The sequence below is a fragment of the Camelus ferus genome, chromosome 4 (assembly GCF_009834535.1).
Source record: "Camelus ferus isolate YT-003-E chromosome 4, BCGSAC_Cfer_1.0, whole genome shotgun sequence".
Lineage (NCBI taxonomy): Eukaryota > Metazoa > Chordata > Mammalia > Artiodactyla > Camelidae > Camelus > Camelus ferus.
The window spans coordinates 45,867,799-45,880,435 of NC_045699.1; the positions used below are offsets into that span (position 1 = coordinate 45,867,799).

General features: G+C 42.4%; 1 protein-coding gene across 3 annotated transcripts in view; it reads right to left on the reverse strand.

Annotated features, from left to right (window-relative positions):
• The window catches only part of HEMGN (hemogen), a 46,230-nt gene that overhangs the window by 9,773 nt on the left and 23,820 nt on the right, over positions 1 to 12,637 (reverse strand). For 2 of the 3 annotated variants that reach the window (XM_032478047.1, XM_032478048.1), the window contains exons 2-3: positions 6,760 to 6,876; positions 194 to 319 (exon numbers count right to left, since the gene is read on the reverse strand). In XM_032478047.1, coding sequence (XP_032333938.1) covers positions 194 to 272 — 79 coding nt within the window. In that variant the 5' untranslated portion in view covers positions 273 to 319; positions 6,760 to 6,876. Of the gene's footprint in view, positions 1 to 193; positions 320 to 6,759; positions 7,079 to 12,637 lie in introns of those variants that run through there. The other variant, XM_014561864.2, reaches the window with a different exon arrangement.

The following is a 12,637-nucleotide window of genomic DNA, read 5'->3' on the forward strand; positions in this document are numbered from 1 at the left end:
TTGTATTTCTCTGGCTTATTGGAATCTTAGCACCTGAAGCCACCTCAGAAAATTATAGAGCCCCAGTTTTTCCCACTTAATATATGAACATACCCAATTATGCCCCTTTTTTGGCCAGGTCCATAAAAAGAGGAAAATAATCATAGCCCAAATCCTTCCCAACAGCCACTACCTCTTAAGGTCTCTTCATTACCTGGAACATGCTTCTCTTCTTGATGAGGATCAGGTGTCTGATGAATCATCAGATGAGATTGGTCCTTTTCCAAATCCATCTTGCTGCAATACCTTCTTGCTATTTGGTCTGACTTCCACAAGAAGCCTTTTTTAAAATGTCAAAAGTAACTAACAGTTAAAAACACACACACAGACACACAAGTTCACTTGTCACTTGACTTCCCGCCTGAAAGTTTTATCTGGTTGGACCACAGCTGCTGACTACTTCTACTTTGTTTATCGCACTGCACAGGTGTGAGCAAGGAGCATGGCTGGTGCTCTGTCCTCATTCTCAGCATAGTAGCTGGTTATACAGGGAGCCCCACGGCCACAGGCTGATACATCACAGCCTCCAGTACACAAGTCATTTGGCTCTGTCTGCTAAGAAGTGCCTGAGTCTGGTGTTCCTTTTTACATACAGAGGTGGCATAGTGTAGAAAGAACACCAGGTCTAGCAGCTAACCAGCTCGATGTCCTTGAGCAAGTCGCTTCCCCTTTTTGTGACTCTCTTTCCTCATTTGCAAAGTGGGTAAATAATTCCTGACTTGCCTAACTCACACAGTTCTTGTGAAATTGAACATAATGAAGGTGAAAATTATGAAGATTTGAAATTAATCTTACATTGTTTTCCTGCATATGGCATTTTTTCACCTTAATCTTATGCAAAGTGATGGAAAGCTTTGTTATAAATGCTGTTAGACTTAGATAATAGACATAAAGAACTAAATTAGGAATTCAAAGCTAATTTGGACCCTCTTCTGCTCACCTGATCATTCACAGGTGACTCAAGAACTAGTGAAATCCACTGTGACTCATCCAGGGAAGGTCAAAAAGCATTTCTTAGTGAAAATATCAGCACATTTTGTCACAGAAATGAAGTTGAAACCAAAGGAATCGCCCATCTCCAATCGGTCACCCCATTTATGAAGACAAGGAGGCATAGAGGACGAGGATTGTTCACCTAAGGAAGGAACACTGACCACCTCCTGCTATGGGCAACCAGCCTGTGAGAGGTAGGCTTAATGATGGGTCTGGAGTCCAAGACTGAACTGAAGAGAGTCTGAATTCCAGAGTTGCCACATTCCCTAATTCAGTGATTTTAGACAAGTTAGATAGTCTTGGAGCCCATTTACCTACCTACAATATGGGACAATATTGGTAGGTACTTTGTGGGGTTTGGGGATGACTGAATCAAATAATCCACGTAAAGCCTTTTATATGTGCCTGGCATATTGAATACATGGTACCTAGTATATTGAACTTGTTTAACAAGTGTTAGGTGCTGTTGTTAATAACAAAAATATAGTGAACAGATTTTGGTAAGCCAATTCCCAGTTTAAATGCACTAAAGAAACTCAGAAAAAAATCTGAAGGGAATCCTTTATAAAAAGAAAACCTTTACAATGTGAATAGATGCTCCCTACTTCCATAAACTCTTAAGGCGTTAGAATTGGAAGAGCTTCCTAAACCGTCTAGTCCCTCCCCCTATTTTATATGCAGAGAAACTGAGAACCAATAAAGGCAAGGATTTAGCTGCCCCAGGTTTTCTTACTTATTGCTGGTAGCAACTGTTACTTATAAAATAGGTCATCTTTTTATGCTTAATTTTACCTGGGTATGAGAATGTATGTGTGATATGAACTATGAGAGAAGCAAGCTTTTCAAACACACTGAAAAGTACTGAGAATTATATAACAAGACACTCAAGTGCCCACCATCAAAACTTAATGCGGGGAGGGAATATCTCAAGTGGAGAATGCGTGTTTAGCATGCATAAGGTCCTGGGTTCAATTCTCCGTACCTCCTCTAAAACATAAATAAAAATAAATAAATCTAATTACATCCCTCCCAAATAAATAGATTAGAAAAAAAACTTAATGTGGTTTTTAATTATCAGATCCTAAGCTCTAGCTTGAAGTTTCTCAGTTCCCCCAAGTCTTTCTTGTAAATAAATCTCTAAAAATTCAGATAATATCAAGGAGTCCCTATTCAAAGGAGTCCTGTAGGGAATGGAAGGCATAATTTGTCATTTGTCTCTTGATAATTTTTGGATTTTCAGAAACAGGGTTTTAAAAATCAAGTACAAGTAGCTTTGAAGATTATAAAAGGCGTTTTATAATGTAAACTGGTATTTTGAAAACTAGTCCCTTTATTTGAGATATTTTGTTCTTACTGATTAGGTTGTTTCTTATGATAATGAAATAAGATAGCATTTTAGAATACCTCTGGGGCACCTTACCGAAGATGCAGAATTACTTCTTAAATACAATTATCCTTAAAGCTTACAACACCGGGTTCAACGATTCAAACCTTCCTGAATGCCTACTCTGCGCTGCATACTGAGGAAGACTGTCAGACTTACAAAGGTGGACGGATGTTGGTCTCTGAGTTCCGTGTACTGTAGGTTCATAGAGATATGCACATCTTTATTGGAAGGAAGTAATATTTAGATCCTTTACACTTTCCTAAGTTGCACCCTTCTTAAGTTGACTCCACCCTGCCGCATGTTCCAGTATCTTAGGAGCACAATATTGAGGGACTATATGAGGGTGGGGTCTCAAGTTAACAGTAATGAGGGAGCAATATTGGGTGGAGGGGGCCAGTGGAAGGGAGTTTGGAGCAAACTAGATTGGAAGTCAGGCAAGGTGTCCCTGGTGTGATAAGCAAGCCACAGCAGGAACTTGTCTGGGACAAAAATAGCCGCGCACTAAGTTCAAGCCATAGTTCATTGTCCTTTCCCCTCGGTAGTAAAGTCTAGAGTCATGACCAGAATGTGAGATGTTAGACATTAAAGGCTGGGTATTTTTAACAAAAGTGCCTTGTTCCAGAGTACTTTGCATAGATACATGAAACCTGCCTCTAGGCCCCAAACTCTGAGAGGTGGTTACCACTGCTGATGCACCTATCTGTCCCCACAGTATAATCCAGTAGGAGGCTTCGCCCAGAGTGGTCCCTATAAACACCCTCAATCCTGAATGCAGGGCCGGCCTCGTGGGCGTGCAGACTGTGAAAGTACTTTATATACTCAGAGCAGCTGATGCTGCCATGACTGAATAATAGTAATAATGCCATCATCTGCTCCAGGGCTCTTTCTGCTGTCATTCAGTGGCACTGACCCATGGGCTGGAGATATAGCAGTTAAAAGATAAAAGGTCTCTGCCCTTACAGAGCCTACATTCTAATGGAAAGAGATAAACAATAAGCAAATAAATAAAATATGTATCTGATGGTGATGAGCACTTTGAAGGAAAGTGAGCAGGGAATGATAGGATAAAGAATGAGGTGGGAAAGCTGATGGTGGTTGCTATTTTAAGCAGGGTGACAGTTGAGCAGAACTGGAGGAGGTGAGGGGCCAGCCAGGCTGCCATCTGGGAGGACACTGCAGGCAGAGGGGCACTGGCAAATGGCCTGAGGCGAGGGAGTAGTGGGAGGTGTGTTCAGAGAGGCAGCTTATTGCCCCTTGTAGGGATTCCTGCTCTGATAGAGATTAATAGTCCTGGGATGGTTTTGAAGAGAGGAGTGATACCCTCTAACTTATATTTTAAAAGGATTATTTTGCCTACTGTGTTTAGAACAGACCATGGGGAGAGAGGCGGAGGTGGAAGCAGGGGACCAGTTAGAAGGATCCTGCATAATCCAGGTGAAAGATGAGTAAGACCTGAACTGTGACAGGAGTGGTAGAGCAGTGATCAGACTGGAGTAGCTTACAAATTAGGTGTAGAGTGAGCGATAAAGAGTCAAATACTCTAACAAGGGTTTTGGTCTGAGAGACTTAAAAGATCGTTACCATTAACAGAGGAAGACTGGGAGGAGCAGGTTTGCAAGAGATGATCAGGAGTTTAGTTTCAGACGTGCTAATAGATTAGGGAGAAAACAGCAAAGGAGTAGCCAGTAAGGTGGAGAAAAACCAGAAAAATGCAGTTTTCTGGAAGCCAGGTGGAAAATGATGTTTCAAGGAGGAAAGAGTGATCAATTGTGTCAAATTCTGCCAATAGCTAGAGTAGAGAAAGGATTGAGAGTTGTCCTAACAATTCATTTCCTAACAATTTAATTAATTATGGATTGGAGCCCAGAAAGGCTAAGTAACTTGGCCAAGGACAGGCAGACAGGACTAGCTATATAATTTGCAGGGCCCTGTCCAAAATGAAAATGTAGAGCTCCTCTTGCAAAAACTATTAAGAATTTCAAGACAGCTACAGCAGAATATCAAACCCAGCACAGGGCCCTATTGTCACAAGGGTTTCCCTGAATCTCTGTGGCCATCTTATAAAATAGCTGTTAGTATCCTCATTTTTCAGATCAAGACACTGGTGCTCAGAGTGGAGAGTAATTTTATGGGGGTCACAGTGCTAGACCAGTAGTCTGAGCATGAAACCTGAGCCTGCAGCCTCCAAGTCTGGCCTTCTTCCTACCAGACCAAACTAGGCATCGAGGGAGAGAATTGCTCTCCTGCCTCTTGATCCATCTGGAGCAGGTACTGAGGCCATGCATTTCAGAGGCCTGACTGAACTGCGCAGATGTGGGAGGGAGGGAAGCACACCACTCAGAACTCCTCCCTGGGGCTCTTTATGATGGGAGTGAAAAGGGAGCACTGGATATTACTTAGTCAGAAACGTGAGCTGGTAAAAGTACCCCAAAGCTAATGTAGTTTTAGGCTATGTCAATAGAATTATAGCAATGAGGGTTCTCAGAGTCCTGCTCCACTTTGGCTTGTCATACCATATGGGGAGTGTTCTACTGTGAAGACCATGTGAACTGGTATTTGAAAACGCGTGGGGAAAAGAGCAAGGGATTTGGGGCTCTACCATTTCCTAGCTGTGTGATTTGAGTGGAAATCGCTCGATTCTTTCTGATCCTCAGAAAAACAGAGAAAAAGTAACTCTTCACAAGGATACTGTGAGGATGAACGAGATCATGAGAGCTTTTTGTAAAATGAAGAGCACTGTGCAGATAGGCGTGAGGTGAACTCGGGCAGTGTTGATAGTATGATTAGAGCACTCTAAGGATGCACCGGGGCATTTTCCCAGGGTGGGTGGAAAAGTCAAGAAAGGGAAGATATAATACACTTATGTTTCTTAGTGTTCTTTCTTTGCCAAAATACTTTTTCAAGGCTTTTGAATTCTTTTCAAACAGTGGATCAAGCTTTGTTTTCCTTAGTGAGGAAGGAGAGTTTCTGGTTTCCTCTCTCCACAGTCTGTTGATGCATGATAAATAAGCTCTGTCTGTGCTAAAACAGATGCTGCTCGACACATGCAGATAACACACTCTGTGACTTCAGAATGGCTGTAACCTGACTTTCAATCTCATTTGTTGTGAAGTCCCTCCTCCGGCCTCCTCCATCAATATTGCTTTCTATTTCTTAATGTATAAACAATAAAGATCTGTGCATAAACATTGGTGGGTGGTCATTTATCTAGGGAAGAACAATTCTGCCCCCACCTTGAGCCCCCATTGCATCACTATCCTCATGTTTCTGAACTTTCGGAACTAACAGTGTACTCTCAAGTCTACTGCTTCTTTTTCCCCACATCACATCTTCATTCCTTGCATCTGCAATTCAGTTTTCTCTTCCACATACTGTTCTCTCATAAGTCATAAATGACTTCCCAATGGCCAAGTCCGGTGGTCCATTCTCAGTCCTTGCTCTATGACCTCACTGTTGCTCATGAGTCCTCTGAGCACTTCGGTCTCTCTATTCTTGGCTTCTATGGTAATGTGTTCTTCACCCTCTCCCTCCTCTTCTCCTCCTCCTCCTTCACACACTCCTCTTTCACTCCTCAAGCCATGGGAGGTACTTCCCAAGGACGACTCCCTGATCCTTTTCTCTCTTACTATTCTTAGAAGATCCAACTGTATAGCTTTCACTATTACCTCTATGCAGAAAATTACCTGAGTTCCAAGATCACATTTTCGAGTGTCTCCTGAGTATCATTCCTCACCTGAATGTCCCACTGCACCTTAATCTTAGCATAGCAAAAAGCAAATATATCTTCCCCCTAAGAGCAGTCTCCTCTGTACTTTATTTCTGCTATTCTTAACTATTCTACTATAGAATGGTAGCACCATGTTCCTGGCCATCAGTTCTAAACTTTCAGGGCTGTCTTTGACCCCACCTCCTCACTCTGCATTCCACATCCAGTAGAACACAGTTCTATGAGTTCATTCTTCCTAGTGTCCCACATGCTCACCCCTTCTCTTCCTTTCATACCATCATCCCAGAGGGGGACCTCAGCTTCTCATTGGAAGTATTGGAAAAGCTTTCTAAGTGGTTTATTTGCTTCCATCTCCCCTCACCTTCCCCAGATCGTCCTGCACAAACAGCTAGAAATTCCCCATATAACTGGCTCTGAACTGCTCTCTACCCTGTTCAGAATCCTGTAAAGTCTCAGTATTACTTGTAGAATAAAGACTAAATACATCGGCCTGACTTTTAAAGCCAACTTCCCAATTTTCCCTCCCATCACTTTCTTAAAAAACCCCAATGTTCCAATGAAATCATGCCACTTGCCCTTCCTGTTTGGCCTTGACTCTTTCTAACACCCTTACCTTTACTCACACCTCCTGGCTGTTCAGTGCTCTTCCCTTGTGTCCGCCCATCCAGATGGTGAGTGCCTCTGTCACAAAGCCTTTGATGATGACGATGATTATGATGTGTTAGCCACTCTACAAACACATAGTAGGTATCTGACATGTTACACACATTATCTCATTTAGTTCTTCTAACCAATATTATCCCCACTTCACAGATAAGGAAATTATGGTGTAAAGACGTTAGGTTACATCCCAAGGTCGCATGAGCTTCGTAAGTGCCATAATTCAGGCTCAAAACCAAGGCAGTCTGATTCTGAAGGCCACAGATTTAACCATTCCTTTCTACTACCTTTTCCTACATAGAGGTAATCTCTTCTTTCTGAGCTATAGTGACAACTGATCTGAGCCTCTATTATGGTAAATATCACATAATTTTAAAAATTTTATTGTTCATGTGTACACATCTTTTCTATAAGATTCATTCAGCAAACATTTATTGAACATTTATTTCTTGCCAGCCCCTCTGCTAAGCATTGGAGGCATACAGAAGAATCAAACAGGAGTCCTTTCCTCCAAGGAACTCAGTCTGAGGGTAATAGACAAACAAGTAAACTGAATTTAAAATATAATACAGAATGATCATTTTAATATCAATGTTTCCAAATGTTCTGAGAGTAGAGGTGGAGTGTTTAATTCTGCTGCCACGGAAGTGGAAAAATAAGGATATTATACTGTGTATCCTCTGGCTGTAATTCTCTTTATTCATAGCTTCCTTGGAATGACTCTGCATTGGTCAACAAGTAGAGCTGGGAAAATGAGGAGGCCCTATGTGTGTATCACAGTGTTTTGGGTTTTTTTTTTAACTTTACAGTAGTGTTAAGTTTTTCCCCTTTTATTAATTTCACAGAAATAATAATAGCCAATATTTATTGAACATCTGCCCGCCGTATCCCAGACACTGCTCTAAGCACTTTAAATACAATAATTCATTTAGTCTTTATGTCTTTTAAGGTAGATACTATTGATATCCCTGTTTTGTAGATGAAGAAACTGAAGCACAGGCATTGAACCTGTTCCCTAAGTCGCACGCTTAGTAAGTGGCAAAACTGGGTAGTTTGGATCTAGAAGGCCATATGCTTAACCACCCTACTCTCCTGCCTCTCAATTCTACTTCTTTCATATTTAATAAAATAAGGTAGCAATTTGTTTTCTTTTTCGATCCCCTCTCCCTCCTTTCTTCCTCCCTTCTCTCTCCATGCTCTCCCTCTTTCTGCAATTTGTTGACTATCTACTCTGTGCCCCAAAGTATGTGGGGCCCTGGGGGTACAAAGGCAAATATGCAAAACAGTGTATGTGGAAAATGAAGGGAACACAGAGGACAGACATCAAACCAAGATGGAGAGACGAGGTCAAAGCAGTCTTCCTGGAATAGGTGATTTCAGGCTCAGTTTGGAGGCTGAACAGGAATTCACTGAGACCACGCAGCCAAGCTCAGAGGAACAAACACAGCCTCTGGAGTCAGATCTAAGTTCATTCAAATCAGGTTCTGTGTGGCCTTGGGCAAGTTACTTGAGATCTTCCAGCCTCGATTCCCTCACATATGGAATGGGCATTTTGACACCTACCTTTCATGACTATTATGAGAATTAAGAGGGATGACTTTTGGAAAGCATCCGGCATACAGCAGCCCTTAATGCTCCTGCTGTCATTACTGATTGTTCATAATCTCAATAACAATAAGTGAAACAGAGCGACTAAATAATAAATCCAAGCAAGGCGTGAGAGTTGTTTTATAGATACAGAACTGGAAAGCCAGAGAGGGGCCAATGTCACACAGGCTTAGTGGCAGTTCCAAACTGGAATCCAGATCCTCTGAGAGTTCTACCATTCTCCCTTCCCCTGCCTGCTAGTCCAAACATTTCTGTCTACAAGCCAATCTACCTCATCCCCTGGCTTAATGAAGTATTTCCCAAACTTTCCAATTACATCCCATCTTTGTGATTTTTTGCCATATTCTTGTAATAACATCTTCGGTAGTGTTATTTACTTAATGTTTTTCTTCAAATAAGCTTATTTACTAGCAGTATTTAAAATGGAAATGTTCTGTCACCATTATAAATGGAAAATCAACAATATCACCTGTGAAATCACAGGTTTGTGGTATAACAAATGATAATTCTTCTAAGGCACATTAAAATACTGAACTATTAAAATAGACAATGTTTTATCTGAAATTATCTGCACTGTCCCAAGTGGAATGAATGCATACCACCTCTCAGGAAATGCTGGCTTAATCAGTGAGTTCTTTTCATTTCACAGAACTTCTAGATCATGTCCAAATTATCCTAAAACCAAACTGCCCTTTGCAGTGACTGGTTTATAATTTGAAAGGGACAGAGCAAGAGACCCAACTCATTCCCTGGCCTGCCATGGACCCACTGTTATTCATATCAGATACTCTCCACAGGGTATCAAGTTGAACAGTAACCTCTCCTATTTCTGCTCTTTCTTCACCCCTTGGAGTTTTAGCTACTCTGGCATAGAATATGTACTAAGACCTAACATGATGCTTTAGTCTTACTTGTTTGGAAACTTCAACTCCCTGCTTCCAGCAAATTCTATCCCCTGGACTTGAAGTTTAGAGTTAGAATGACCTAGATCAGTCCCTGCCTGAAAGGAAACACTGCTGATGCACTGCAGCCTTCCAAATGGTTTAGACCCAGTGCCTGCCAGGGGCCTGGCACAAGGTGTGCATTCAAGTGAACGGTCCTCACCTGAACCAGTTGAGGTCAGGGCACTCTGGCTAGAACTGCCGCCTCTAGGTGGACATAAATGGCAATTGCACCATTCTCACCTGTCAACTAGGTTGTGAGCCATGGCTCCAGCACTTTCCCTTAGAGGCAGCCTGCCTTGCTCCCTAATTCTCTGACACTCTCTGTTCCCCCTCCCTGCAAGTCCCCCTCTGGGTGAGTTAGCATCAGGGATGTTTGCATACCAAACACTAAGCTAATTGATATTCTGTCACAATCTGTTCAACAAATGTTAGGCTTTTTTGTATTTCGGTGTGTGTGTGTGTGTGTGTGTGTGTGTGTGTGTGTGTGTGTGTGTGTGTGTGTGTTTTGCTGACACTTTGGTTGTATTTTTAGCCAGGTTGGAGAGGAAAGAGAAGGAGTTACTTCAGCAGGCAGAAAATGGATTGCCAGGTCTTTTCTCCCTGGCGTTCTCCTAAGTGACTGTGAGCACCTTTAACAGATGGAGCTCAGGATGTGATCAGATCTGATTTTATCAGCATGGATCCTGGGCAAGTTCACTGTCAGGATGAAGACTTCCTTTGTGCTTCTTTATGTTCTGTGTCGTCACCCTTTATTGTTAGTACTCTCATGTCATTTTAAGGAAGCCAGCCCTGCTCAGCCATGAGAGATACCTGTGTGGGAGACATGCAGCAAAGTCTGATGTTCCCCTGGAAGAAAAAACGATCCAGGCCTGTCCCAGAACTGTGTAATGAGCCCTCCCCTCCCTATCAGCAAGAAGCATATCTTATTCTTAAGTGTCAGAATGTTCTTGGCAGTCAAGACAGAAATTCAAACAAACCCAGACAGAATAGCCATCTTCAGAGACTACCAGCATCACCCCGAATTACCCATAACTCTTCTAACTGATGGGCTTTGTCTTTCTGATGAAAATAAAATAGGATGTTGAACATTATTATTGCCACAGTCTTTGTTATTAAAATTGGGTGCTATACTTTGCTTCTCAGGAAACAGTAATAGCAGCAATTATCACCCTGAAGAGTGTGTGGTGCAGCAGACAGAGCCTGGACTCCTGGATTAGAAGATAAGTAGGGTATCTGCTTCCACAGAGCTGCTATTAACTTCTGTTTTCAGCCATTTCAGACGGGCATACAATGCTTTGTTCTCATGCAAGGAGACTGGACAGAATTATTAGGCAGAATTTATGTAACTTGGCCCACCCAACCAAGACAGACTTTCTAGAAAGTCCTACACCTCCCCTGATCTGTGGAAAACTCCATTCCCATATCCCACCACCAAATACGGCACCCACATGGATTCAGTCATCTCTCTGAGGAGGAATGAGGAGAACGAACCTTCACTAATCCAGTCAATTTAATTCCCCTTTAATGGGAGTTAAATTAAGATCTCAATAATACATGATGACAGTTCTGCTTTCTAGTCTTGTAAAGAAATTCTGCCTTTAGCTCTAAATTCTAGTTATCCCTGGCAGAAGAAGTGAATAATTGATCAAGTAACAGAGTTGCCATACAGGAGGGGGTAGAAGTGGAAGGAATAGACTGATGACTAGGTGATACAGTAAGTAACAGGCTTGAGACTTTTTGGTAAGTCAGTCAGGGATGCTTGACTGGGCAGGAGAGCTATTTGTTTGGGAAATTACTTGCAAACTGATAACTGTACTTTACAGAGTTACGTGAACCTAGGACACAGTAAACACTAAATTTCATAAAATTTCATAGCTGGAAGAAATTTTTAATGTCATCTAGTCATATTTCCCAAAAGATGTCTGAAAGCCCTGTATGGACTCAATTTACTAGTAAATGTTTCTGATTTTTTAAAATGTTTTTAAAGAAAACCCCATAGAGATTTTTTTTAAGTAACACCGTATGTTATAGTTTTGATGATTACTTCACAACCCCACGATAGTCACCACATTTCTATGGGCCTTTGCTCAAAACATGACCTTGGGCAAGTTGCTTCCCTTCTCCGGATATTAGTGTCCTTCTTGACAAATAACAGTCCCAGCTCAGTTCTGCCTGCCCCTTAGGGTGGATAACAGACTCAGTCTTGGTAACCGCAAGATATGGTGTCTTTTCTAAAACATAATAGGTGTTGCTACAGGTTCCTACAGTCCCTCACCAGCAACATCCCCGTGCTAAGCAAGAGTAGCCATGTTTCATCCCTCTGCATCCTATTAAGATGTGTCTCCTCCTCACCTGTAATTCCCCCTACAGAGTTACCCACAAATGCATTTTCCAAGGGGTCCTGTTTTTTCTTTTTTTTTTTAATTTTTTTTCAGTTGAATGAATTTTATTTTATTTTATTTTAAAGGGGTCCTGTTTTTTCATGAAAGACAAGGGATGGGCTTGTGCGGGTCGCAGCATGTGGAGGGAATGAGCAGCAAGCATACAGGGAGGTTTTCAGGGGGAACAGCTGAAAGCCTCTTGCTTTCCCCCACATCCTCAACTACCAGGGCCACTTGTCCATAGGCTTCTATCAGCGTGGGTGAACCCTAAGGAGCGTGGCAGCAGCAAACCACGCAGAGGACCCTCATCGTCTACATTTTCGGTCACAGCAGAACCTCATAATGGCACAGATTGTCGTTCGTCCTAACAGGCATTTAGCAACTGTTTGTTGTGAGTCAGGTCCTGTGCTTGCCACCGGGGGTAAGAGATGAGTCAGATGTGCTGCCTGCCCTTGAGAGCTCACAGTTTAGTGGGAGAAAACAGACTTGTGTGTGTCATATACAGGATGTGTTGTGACCAAAGCCCACAGAGTGTGTGGGCACAGTTGATAGGTCACTTAAGTCTGTCTGAGGGTCCAGGGTAGGTTTCTCAGAGGAGACAGAATTTAAATGGAACCTTAACAGGGGTGCAGAAATTCCCCTGGGGGTGGGGGTTATTTCAAACAAGGGGAGCTGCAAGTCTACAAAGGCGCAGGGATGTGAGAGGACACCTTGGTTCTTGGCACAGTAACAGGTTCTTGCTCCACATCAGGGAAGGGAGAGACCTGAAACCAGAGAGGAAGCTGGGGGCCTGAGGAGAAGGCCTTTATGATGTCATGGGAAGCCACTGAAGGGCTTTAGGGAGGAGAATGTCATGGTCAGGTAAGGTTCTTAGAGCACTTTGGTGGCAGTATGGGGG